The sequence below is a fragment of the Coenobita brevimanus genome, chromosome 55, assembly GCF_032717465.1.
Source record: "Coenobita brevimanus isolate Jiangsu-jjx chromosome 55, ASM3271746v2, whole genome shotgun sequence".
Lineage (NCBI taxonomy): Eukaryota > Metazoa > Arthropoda > Malacostraca > Decapoda > Coenobitidae > Coenobita > Coenobita brevimanus.
Genome location: NC_137008.1, coordinates 62,815,755 through 62,827,619, shown reverse-complemented (window position 1 = coordinate 62,827,619; position 11,865 = coordinate 62,815,755). Strand labels below are relative to the sequence as shown.

The following is an 11,865-nucleotide window of genomic DNA, read 5'->3' as shown; positions in this document are numbered from 1 at the left end:
CCTGTCCACCAGCTCACTCCCCCTCTCTAGTGGTAATTAACTCTTTCATTGTTGGAACAACTCTGGTACAATATTTCCACTAATTGTAGATCTTAATGTTCAGGTAAGAGAGGGTAATAGGAGCTTGGGACTGTTAATAAGCCTTGTGCTTCTTCATCCTCATCAGAATTATTGTTATTTTTCCCTCGTTGATTTTACCCAGCTTGAACGCACGATTTTGCACCGCGTCATCCAGTTGGGCGCCAGTATGTTCGTCTTGTTTAATGCGACGCTCCCCAGCCTCCCTTTCACTATCTCCCCGCCTCGTCCCAAGCCGGGCAATAATCTCCCCATGGACGCAGTAATGACTGAAGCATTTATGACGGAAAAGGTATAGACCAGTGGCATCAGGAGCATTTTATATATTATTATTCCCGGACTCTTGTGACTCATTCTTACTCAGAATAGAATACTTGATTTATCCCACCGTAAGAAGGCTAATGGTGACATATAGACACTCTCAGGCACCTAGGACTCATCATCAGCTGGATAAAATCGTCTGGTGTTACCTGGGAAAGAATACTGGAGTTGGTTCAACCATGGAAGAGTTAATGGACAGCTGTAGACAAAAGTTCGTCTAATTCCTCTCCTCTTCAACTCCTTACTTTCCTCTGCTGGCTAATAAAGGTAAACTGGAAATGGCTTGGTATTCTTGTCTGCCCATGATTACTCGTACAATGCGTCTGGGAGGAAAGTGACGCACATACCCTAAGTGTGGAGCAGACATAGTGGAACAGTAGGTAAAATTTTTGTCCTGACCGTACACACAATCAAAAAAGCACCGCACGAGATAGTCTCAAGAGGGTCAGTATAGCTCATGATGTCTGAGGGGCTAAGGAATATTAATTTACTTTTAAATGAGTGTGCATATAATAACAAAGCTTGAAGAAGGTGGAAAATGCCACAGACAAGTGATATTAAGCATCATCATGAATTAAGCATCATGAACTAAACATCATCATGAATCCTCTATGATATCAGATTGTTTCACTCGGAATGTGCACCAGTACTTTATTGTTCGAGTGTATCATGGAATTTTGGATCTAAAAATAGCCTGTTTGTTGGGTGCTGATCTATTTGGCAGGGAATGCAGACACGCCTGAAGGAAATGTCGGACTTCCAGTGCCGTTTCTTCATCAAACTTGCAACACCCTCTTTTTTTCTTCTTCAGTCTTGCAACACCCTCTTTTTTTCTTCTTCAAACTTGCAACACCCTCTTTTTTTCTTCTTCAAACTTGCAACACCCTCTTTTTTTCTTCTTCAAACTTGCAACACCCTCTTTTTTTCTTCTTCAGACTTGCAACACCCTTTCCTTTTCCTCATCAAACCTGCAACACCCTCTCCTTTTATTCATCAAACCATCAACCTCCTTTCTTTTTCCTCATCAAACCTGCAACACCCTTTCCTTTTATTTATCAAAACTGCAACACCCTCTCCTTTTATTCATCAAACCATCAACCTCCTTTCCTTTTCCTCATCAAACCTGCAACACCCTTTCCTTTTATTCATCAAACCTGCAACGCTCTTTCTTTTTCTTCATCAAACCTGCATCATTTTTTCCTTCCATCGCTAAAATTCTCTATTAGATTATTAAAACAGCGGGGTTTAATTTCGCTGTGCCTTCAGAAGAGTCAGCATTTTACTTATCATGACTATCCATGGCCAACCAATTTAAAATGAAGATTGCGGAAAGATTACATTATCCTCTGTGTAGAGATTGTGCTTATTCAACTGGCTGCATTTTAATGATATAAACTTAAGGCCGGTTCCACAGTCGCCGCTTTTTGTTCGGATGCTTATCAACGAATTGTTTTTTTTTTTTTCTGTCTCTGTTTTTGCATCCACAGTCAATTAACAGTCAACATGAACATTAGTAGCTACTTGATCCTAACTTGACCTGGATTTTCGATTTTATCCATTAGTTTAGTGGCAGAAAAACACAGTACAGTATTACGGCTCAACGAACTTTCTATAGCACTTCTTCGTGACTGGCATTATGTTCAAGGATTAATCTATCGTTACAACTCAGCATTTAAGATGGACAACTGGTAATCATAGCCCAAGTTAGAGTAAAACTTATATAATAGTTACCATGACATCCTTAATGAGCTTCATCCTTCCCCAGTGAAGCTTACTATGCAGGAGACATTTTTCGCTGATATGTGGACAAATCGACTCTGAAGGTGGTCGTTAGAATTAGCTGCATTGTGATGGTATGAGCATAAGGCAAGGTTAAGTGTCAGTACCACTGGGACTTGGATTACCTCCCAAGATCCGGTTCCAGACATGATCTATAACGGGACCGGAGTTGGACGATAATTAGCACTAATCTTCGTCAGCGGCGTACGGTCTTATAATAGCCCTCATGAGAAGCTGCCTGGGTGGTCAGCGCACCCATCTGTGATGCGTGTGGTCTGAGTCTAGGACTCAAACCCCAACACGTGTGAATTTTAATTAGAGTAACATCAGATAATTGTATTCAACAGAGGGCAAGTCATAGAAGCCTGAGAGTGTCAAGGCTAATGACAAGGACATACTAGCCTCGTGCCAGCAGAAGCGTGAGATGGCCGGTGGAGAGGATGTTGTGGCTGCTGAAGGAGATTGTACAGCTTCGCACACTCAGTTCTTAATGATACCTGCTTGAGATATGTTACCACCGCGATACAGCACCTTCGGGTACTCGGTTTTGATAATAAGGTCGTAAGCTATATTCCTCCCGTGCCTGCAGGAGTGTGGCAGCGGGCCGGTGGAGAGGCTTCTGTGGTCGGTGAAGGAGACGATGCAGGTGGCCAGCAGGTCGTCCCAGCTGTCCGTGGCTCTGAGGCGCTACAAGAGCTTCTCCTGCACCACACGGCAGGATGGAGTTTACCCGGACCTAGAGTCGGGATGCTCGCTATACTACAGGTGAGGCTACAAGGCCACACACACACACACACACACACACACACACACACACACACACACACACACACACACACACACACCTGTTGTGTATGTGTGTAATGTATTTCTCGTATGTGTTTGAATGTGTGTGTATGTGAAGGTTTACGTGTAACTACCTGAATGCATATGTGTGTATATGTCTGTACATGTCTTTGTATATGTATGTACGTATGTATGTATGCATATATGTATGTATGTATATCGCCCGACTTTTGGGTCGAGTAATTATAAAACTCTTAAGCAATGTTCAGAAAAGTTTCATGGTCTTCAAAAATTGCATTATTTTTCCATAAGCCACTGTTCAAAGTCTCATTATTTATCGTAATAGGGTGGATCAGTATTAATGCCTGTAACTGTAATCACCTGTACTATATGTATGTTTGTATTTATGTATTTCTTGATATCTGTATGTGTCTGCAGGTGTCAAGAAGATGCTCTGATCTCGTATGTATTTATGTATCTCTGTATATGTCTTTAGGTGCCTAGAGGGTGCTGTATACTCGTACGCTTGCTCTGCTGGGGAGAAGTTGGATCAGAGTAGCGAGGAGTGCCGACCCGCCTCCGAGGTGTCCTGTCCCCGCCTGCCCCCCGCCTCGCCCCCCTGCCTCAACCAGACAGACGGATACTATCCCGACTTCTCAGACGACTGCAGAAGCTACTACAGGTTGGTTTTCTCCCTTTACAGTAGGCGTACACGAATTCACACACACACACACACACACACACACACACACACACACACACACACACACACACACAATTTATGGAAGTTATTCTAATGATTTATGATACAGTGTGCTCTTTATTGAGTATCTGTTACTCATTGTCGCATAAATGTACAGTTGTTTTTACTGGCTAAGGAAAAATCAGTGACTACTCAGTGATGATGGGCCGTAGCGTGGCTGTTAAGTAAATATATATAATTATTGACTTGTGTATTCTTCCTTGTGCGTAATATGAGCAGAGAACCATGAATTTAAGCGCCCGAACAGCATTTCATTAATCAGTTTCGAATTCTTTTTGGTAACGGACACGGGCATTACAGGTGCGTCAATGGGAGTGTTTCCGGGAAGTGGTGGTGCGAGGATGGTGCGGTGTGGGACTCAGCTACTGGGTCCTGCGGTACTGGTCAGCAACTCATGGGCTGCTCGGCTCCCTCCTGCATGGGCCTACCCGACGGCACCCACCCTGCCCCTGCCTCATCCTGCACGTCGTACTTCACATGCAGCGACGGCATCAGGACCGATCACGTCTGCCCATACAACTCCATATTCGACTATAAGCTCAAGGTTTGGGTCCATTTTGTGATTTTTAACGTACAGTATATTTTTTGTCTTGTTTCAAAGTTGATATTCTCTGTATATCCCCAGTGACTGAAAACAGCAAGTGAACAATTAACACAATGTTTGCTTCTATAAAATACTGCTTGAGAGTGTTAGAATCATGCTTTTACTGAACATGGGTATTCCTAAGATATTACAGTAGTCTCTTAATCAAAAGCAGAACTTATTAGAACCATATGCCTTTTCAGAGAGAGCGTCCTATAGAAGACAGTATCCTTATTTCAGCTTCCTTACTGTGTATGTTCTTACAGAAATGTGTGCCCAGTACGACCTCGGTGTGCTACGAGCAGGTGTGTGAAGGGCGCGTCAATGGCCTCCACGCAGCACCACACGCCCCCTGCGGCGCTTACTTCCGCTGCTTCAACGGCGACCTTGTTGACCTGGAAGAGTGTCCTGACCACCAGGTTTTCGATGGCCACGGGTGCGTCTCGGCGACCAATTTTACCTGCTGGGGTGAAGGTCGAGGCTCTTGTGAGGGTAGGGAGGACGGTCTGTACACTGCCGCTGGATCCGACTGTCGTGGTTTCTTCCTGTGTCGCCACCAGCAGTTTATTCGATCTTATCTTTGCTCCCCGGGACTTGTGTTCAATGGCGTGGAGTGCGTTGACGAACAGAACTCCATCTGCACCTCCCGCCCCCGCCTGCCAGACTGCTCCACGAAGATTGATGGCTACTACACCGTGGAAAAGACAGGCTGCAAAACATTCTTCTACTGCCGAGGGGGAAGTAAACTCAGCGAGCATACTTGTCCCGGCAGCAATGTCTTCAATGGGGAGCAATGTGTCGACCCCATGTTGTTCCGTTGTCCAGCTCGCCCAAATTCTCAGCACAGAAACTTTACCAACAGGGTCGTCAGGTCCCGCAGTACACGTGACTCCAACTGTAGATCACGAGCAGATGGCTACTACCTCGACCAAACCTCCAACTGCACACGTTTCTTTCACTGTCGCTCCGGCACCAAGAAGTTTACACACACGTGTCCTCCTCAGCAGAAGTTTAATGGAGTTCAGTGCGTTCCAGATGGTGAGTTTCAGTGTCCTGTTGTGCCTAACGACGCTGAGTGCGCCCTTCGTGGCGACGGAGTTTATCAGAATCTAGATGAATCATGTTCATCGTACTACCAATGTGCTGCAGGTGTAAAGACCAAGTACAAATGCCCAGAGGGACAGTTGCACGATGGCCTGTTTTGTCGGACAGCTTCGCAAGTCCACTGTCCATCTGCTACTATGTGTTACTTCAGAGATGATGGAGATTTTGTTGACAATGACCAAGCTTGTCAGAGTCATTTCCGGTGCCGCAACGAGACGCTTTTATGGTACCGAATGTGTGAGCCTGGAAAGGTGTATGACGGGCAACGCTGTGTATCTCACTCCTCCTACATTTGTCCCACCTCCGTCAGTACACGCTGCGTGAACAAGGCTGACGGACTTTATCAAGATCTGTCCACTGGGTGAGTTTCACAGTTCAGAAGGTTTAACTTGTCTGTTTAACTGAAATTGCTGATCTATGTTTTATCTTTTATTAACACAAACACTGTAAGTTGTTAAATTTGGAATGCTTATTCGTTCAGTCCAAATTTTCCAAAATAAATATGTTGTTCCCTGACTGTGACTCAGAAGCCACGCAAGATTTAGTCGAAACTCGTTCAGACAGCACTATTAACACTTGACATACTGTGATATGTAGCGTCAAAATATTCCGAAGCTTTTCTTACTTTGGACTGCCTCAGTCATTGTTACGCTGCCACGGATATAATTCATTCAGACTACCAATCAGTTAAGCAGTCAGATAAGTCAGTTCTCCCACAGGAAGAGTGAGAAGGCAGGAGTGAAATTAGTCAATCAGTCAGTCATTATTCAATCAATCAATCCAACCAACAGATGCCAGGAGTACTACGAGTGCAGCAATGGGCAGGTGTTGAGTCGACAGGTGTGCCCTGCAGGCCAGGTGTTTGATGGTGCTCAGTGCCTCAGTCGCTCTGCCTATGCATGCCCGCTAGGAGACACACCAGCCAAGGAGTGTGCCAGTAACCAGAAGGGAGTCTTTCAGGACCTAACGTCGGGATGCACAAGGTATATATAATATGATGGGGCTGCGTTTGTGGCTATGGCACCTGTTTCGTATTTCCATTTCGTCTAGTCATCATCATCATTATTATCATTAGAGCGTTTTCATGGGATGCATCAGATATATGTATGACTGAGCTACATTTATGGTTCTATCAGCACCTGTTTCCAAATCATCATGATCATCATCATCCTTCATCATCAATCGTCCCAACAGGGGTGTAGAAGCCCGGAGCTAGGCTATTCATTTTAGACACTGAAGGCGGGAGTAATAATGCACTCTACCCTCGGAGGCATTATTTGAGCAATGAACTCTTATCATTCCTTGGATCTAAACCATTATGGGCTACACAGAGCTGGAGCCTCTTAACCCACAAGACCACTGGCGTCCATGTATTGACTATTTTTACAATGAAATTTGCAACATTTTTCAAAGATATTCGAAAAGAAGTCTATTTTCTGCAGGGACTATAATGCTGTGTAGGCAACTGCATAAATCTAATGTAGGAAAAGTGGTTAACCCCTTTAACCAGAGAACGTAATTTAGTTTATTCTTACTGATACTTGATTATTTTCAGCATAGGAGAGAGGCTTTTCGAACCGAGAGGGTATGATATAGCCTTCATTAACTATATCACACCTATAGTCGGTTTGTGTATATTAGACAAAGCTGGGCCACTCCCACAGTTTGAATACTAAGCCGTTGGTGCATGAAATTCGATGAACTTTAGTTATGAGGGAGGAACAAGCTTCCTTGGTTACGAGTCAAATCGACCCTCTAATCTGACTATTGTTGGCCGTCAGCTGAGCTGATAAGGGTTAGGGACCTTTGTCAGGTTACAAAAAACGTGCTTAGGGTTCTATCTTTATGTTCATAAAAACCACCTGGCAGGACCAGATCAAAGCATAAAGAAAGAAAGAAAAAGAAAACCAGAAAGAACGGAAGAAAAGAAAAAATCCGTCATCCACTGGGGTTTGGTCAACACAGAAATTTATGTTGCGCTAAACCAAATCACCTTCACTAGGAAAAACATGAAGACTGCCATGTCGATCATAAACCAATATATATAAATCTTTCGGAGGTTCAGACGCCTCCCAACAGGTGGCCATCAAAGTAGTGCTTACGGTAGAGATAGGAACTGGCAGCGTCAGTCTGTTACAGGCCTAGCTGAAGTTTTTTCCGCCTTTGTCATCGTATAATTAACAGTCTCTCTCTCTCTCTCTCTCTCTCTCTCTCTCTCTCTCTCTCTCTCTGTGCGTGTGTGTGTGTGTGTGTGTGTGTGTGCGTGTTATCATCTACGAAAAGCAAGTCATGATAGTCGTAAATTATTATCATCAAAATTTTTTTTTACTTTCTCGTTTTTATTTTTTTTGTTTTGTAAAGCTTGAGGTGCAGGGTCACCTACCTAAAAGTCTAGTTCGAGATGATGTACAGCAGTGAAGCTGCGAGTGACAGTTATATCTACAATAATTCTTCAAATTCTAAAAGTGTCCCCCCTTAAGCTGAATAGAAATATCTGGTAGTAGCAAGAAAATACATATGTCATCTGGTTGAAGGGCATAATAACCATAGTTCAGTCGATAGATATGAATAAAAAGCTTTCTTCTTTTTTTTGCTGATGCGAAACCTTGAGGCGACAAATTCTTCCGTTATTAGTCGTCCATAATGACCGTATTTCAGTCTAATAGACATTAATTAAAGACTATGAGACGGTAGGGAGGTGAGAGTCACTGAATTTCCTTTCCTCTTAAATCTTAAATCCGTAATTATCGTCATGGCCAGTTGCTTAAAAAATAAAATAAAATAAAAAAGTAGTTAATAGGAATACATGTATTTTTCACTAAAGAAATAATTATTTTTCCGTCCTCCAGGTTCTACTACTGCTACAACGGACGGCGTTTCTATCAGAACTGTCCAGATGGTAAGGTGTTCAACGGCCGTACGTGTGTGGCCAAGGACCGGTACCAGTGTCCTGTGCCTCCCGCCGGTGACTGCGGGGCCACGGACGGCTACATCCTGGACCTGAGAACCGGTTGTCGCGGCTTCTACTACTGCAGATCCGGCCGCCGCATCATCCACCACACGTGTCCAGACGGCCAGATATTTAACGGAGACCAGTGCGTAGACGACAAGCAGTTTGCCTGCCCGAATGTCCCGTCTTGCGAAGGAAGGGTCAATGGATTTTACCAAGATTTCCTGTCAGAATGTCGCAGCTACTTTTACTGCCACGAGGGGCTGAAATACCAACACACCTGCCCTAACGGAGAGGTTTTCGATGGCCACATCTGCGTCCCTGCCTCCACCTACACTTGTCCGAGTCTGAACAATGACCGAGGATGGCGTGACAGTAATTTCTCCGACCCTGCGTAGCGAGATCCTCCTCCTGCTGTTGTTATTTTTTATTTTTTTTATTCTTTATTCTTTTTTAACCAACTTGAATGATAGGGTTGTATCCAAGGTGTTCTTGGGTTGCCTGGAAACCACCCTTCCCCCTTCCAACAGCCCTCTCGAGGGTACAAAGGTAACGCCTAAATCCTCCCTTACCCCTCCCCATCAGACACCAACATTTGCTCTTTTCTGAAGATGTCAGGGGTCATATATCTAGAGTTTTATAAGTTTATCTTTTTTTTTATTTTTACAATATGCAAATGTTCAGTAGTTATCATAAATCGTTTCGTTTTTCGTAGCTTGTTACTTTAAAATTCAATGAAATTTGACTGTGAAGTATTAGATAGATGGATGAATTTTGTTAATCGTATTGTTTCATATTGATATTCAGTGTTATCTGATGATCATTTTTTTTTTCTTTTCTTTTCTTTTTTTCTTTTTTTTTAGCTGGGTGAGTGAAGACAAACGTACATACAAACATTCTTCTACACGTCTTGAATTTGCGAGATTATATAATTACGGTTCCAGATGTCGCCAGCAGTCTACATGTTTCTTTTGCCAAACATTATACCGGTATTTGCCACACTGTATCAGACTCAGATTAGGAAGCTGAGGGATTCAACCAGGCTTATCTTAGCTGTAGCAAAGGCATTGGAAACATCTGTTGTACTCCGTTCATTTTAACCTGGCCTAAAATTGCCTTTTGTCCATCTTGAATGCCATGCTGTAAAGTGAGAGGAACAACAGAAAATGGTGCTAGTCACGAGAAAGTGCTACTGAAATGGTGCAGGAGTAGAACCGTAGTATTTCTTATTCTGTCACTGAACGACAGGAAATAAGCTGTAAAAGGATGTAGAGTCTTAGTATCATCTTTTTCTGCCATGAACTACGGAAATTTAACTGATAAGGACAAAACTCTCCGCCAGGTTAAAGTGAACGAACTATTATCATGTGTATTTATAGCCACTTAGTGTCTACTTTTCATTTTCATATTGTATAGTTACTTTCAGCTGATAATCTAATCCATAAGTATCAACTGGGAAACTGTACCCATGCTGATATTGGCTTTGTGAGACGTCTGGAATGTGGGAAGCAAGTGAGGTTCATGAAACTATGATTTTGGCGCCGTATTGTGAGTGACTTTGGAGATTTCGTGGCATCTCTTCCTTGGCGATTTATTCTGCATATTGCCCCTCAGTATTCTCTTGTTTGTATCGATATTAACACGATTAAAATACCATACACGAGAATGCTAAGTCGTAATGAGTAAAATGAAAAATGGTAAAGGAAGCATTGCTACAAAACCTCCTACGCCACTTAAAATAGGGCCAACTACCGTCTCTAATACCATTAAAGTACAGGCCAAAGGAGGATCAGTATAGAGCCTTTCACTGTCGTTGCAACAGGCGATAGAGCTTTCCATCTTCAACACGATGACGTAGCTCATTTTAGTCAAGCTACCACCAGACGATTTTATTCAGCTTTCAGAGACCCTCTAACTGTGAAGAGGTAAATGAAGGCTAGATAAGACTCCTCTAGTTCCAAATGTTTGCCATAAGTTCAGTAAAACCGTCTGGAGATAGCATGAATAAAGCAGTGTATGTACGTCACCAGGCTGAAGAGATTAGTTGTCTTCGCTTTCCTTGGTCAGACTTTCATCCCAGCCGTGAAAACTTACTTGGTTGGGTGGTGAGTCAGCGTTGCCACCTCAACTGACCCATCCACATTTTTTCCCTTAATATGTTCATTCTCTGAGACCCTGCAGTCCCCCCACGTGCCACATACTCACATTTCACCATTTTGGCACTAATAACCACCGTCCATACTGAATGCATGGCAGGCCTATATCATTCAAGCCTGGTGTGACGGCATTAGCAGGGGTGTTTTTATGACATGTCGTTGGGTCTTGTGGAACAATACAGTCTTTTTGAACGAATTTGTACCATCAGACTGGTCCTTAGCAAAACCTGAGATCAGACTCGAGTCTTTTTAAATAGCAGATATCTTCTCAGATCACTTGACCTCAATATTCACATCCCACCTGATCCCTTCACTTCCCTGGCCACATTCCAGCTCGTCCTGCACATTCTCAGGCCCTTCTTCTTGCCACGTTCACAGACAGACAGACAGACACACACGCACACACACACACACACACACACACACACACACACACACACACACACACACACACACACACACACACACACACACACACACACACACACACACACACACATCTCTATCAGTCGTGTTTGCTTTTTTTGGTGTTAGCAGTTAAAGGCAGTAGCCGTGTTCTGGCGAGGGCGTGGCTTTGAAGGTGAGGCGGGGGTGAGGGTAAGGCCTTTTGTCTCTACTGGCTTTATTATGGGCTTATTATGGGCTTTATTCTCGTCCGTGTAAGAGGATTCCTAGCACCTCTTCCTTAGCGTATCATTTAAACCTAGGGCGCAAAGGTGTGAACAAGTAACAAGTTTTTGACGATGAATTCTGAAGCGCATGTGATAATACAGTAGGTATGACCCTCTTATATCACTGCTGACTGAACTCCATGATTTGGGCAAAATAATCACATCTAACAGTTACTTAAATTCCATAAATGACGTCAGAAATTAGAGACTTGTTCACACTTTCGAGTGCTCAGTTTTTAAAATATGTATGTAGTTGACAATGGCCACTACCCCATCCACCAGCCCAGCCAGCGCCACAACGATAGCCAGTGTGTTAGAAAGGTTTGTATAGTACAAGCTAAACTTGTAGGCAGTTTTCTGCCGGGCTAGTGTCTAATAACTATATTGTAATTATGATTACTATTTTGTACTTTCTATGAAAGATTAATGTGAATGTTTCTTGTTTTACTATTGTCATTAGTGATTTTATTTTTCTATTATACGCATGTCCCTAATCAAATAACAATACTGTACTTATGAAATATTGTATATCATTAATTATAGTACTTTGCATGCTAAAAGTGTGTTACTTACTCCTCTACTCTATCATAATCTAACCCCACTCATTTTTACTTGTATGTACAGCAATAGGCACAGATAATGACGTTCTTTCTATCGTCCCGAATCACAAACGA

At 43.1% G+C, this 11,865-nt stretch overlaps 1 protein-coding gene across 1 annotated transcript; it reads left to right on the top strand.

Moving 5' to 3' along the window:
* The first annotated feature begins 343 nt into the window (after nucleotides 1–343).
* On the top strand, nucleotides 344–8,762 carry LOC145401348 (uncharacterized). Its single transcript, XM_080273673.1, has 7 exons — nucleotides 344–370; nucleotides 2,768–2,943; nucleotides 3,461–3,646; nucleotides 4,028–4,271; nucleotides 4,577–5,775; nucleotides 6,206–6,397; nucleotides 8,264–8,762. Exons 1-7 carry the CDS (start codon nucleotides 344–346, stop codon nucleotides 8,760–8,762), a joined length of 2,523 nt encoding a protein of 840 aa, XP_080129799.1.
* The last annotated feature ends 3,103 nt before the right edge of the window (nucleotides 8,763–11,865 follow it).

What these genes read in the sequence shown, in the direction of transcription:
- LOC145401348 (XM_080273673.1), top strand. Translation starts at nt 344, where the DNA reads ATGACTGAAGCATTTATGACGGAAAAG. An exon ending in GACTGCAGAAGCTACTACAG is followed by an intron (nt 3,647 to 4,027) that starts GTTGGTTTTCTC and finishes CGGGCATTACAG; the next exon opens with GTGCGTCAATGGGAGTGTTT. An exon ending in TATTCGACTATAAGCTCAAG is followed by an intron (nt 4,272 to 4,576) that starts GTTTGGGTCCAT and finishes ATGTTCTTACAG; the next exon opens with AAATGTGTGCCCAGTACGAC.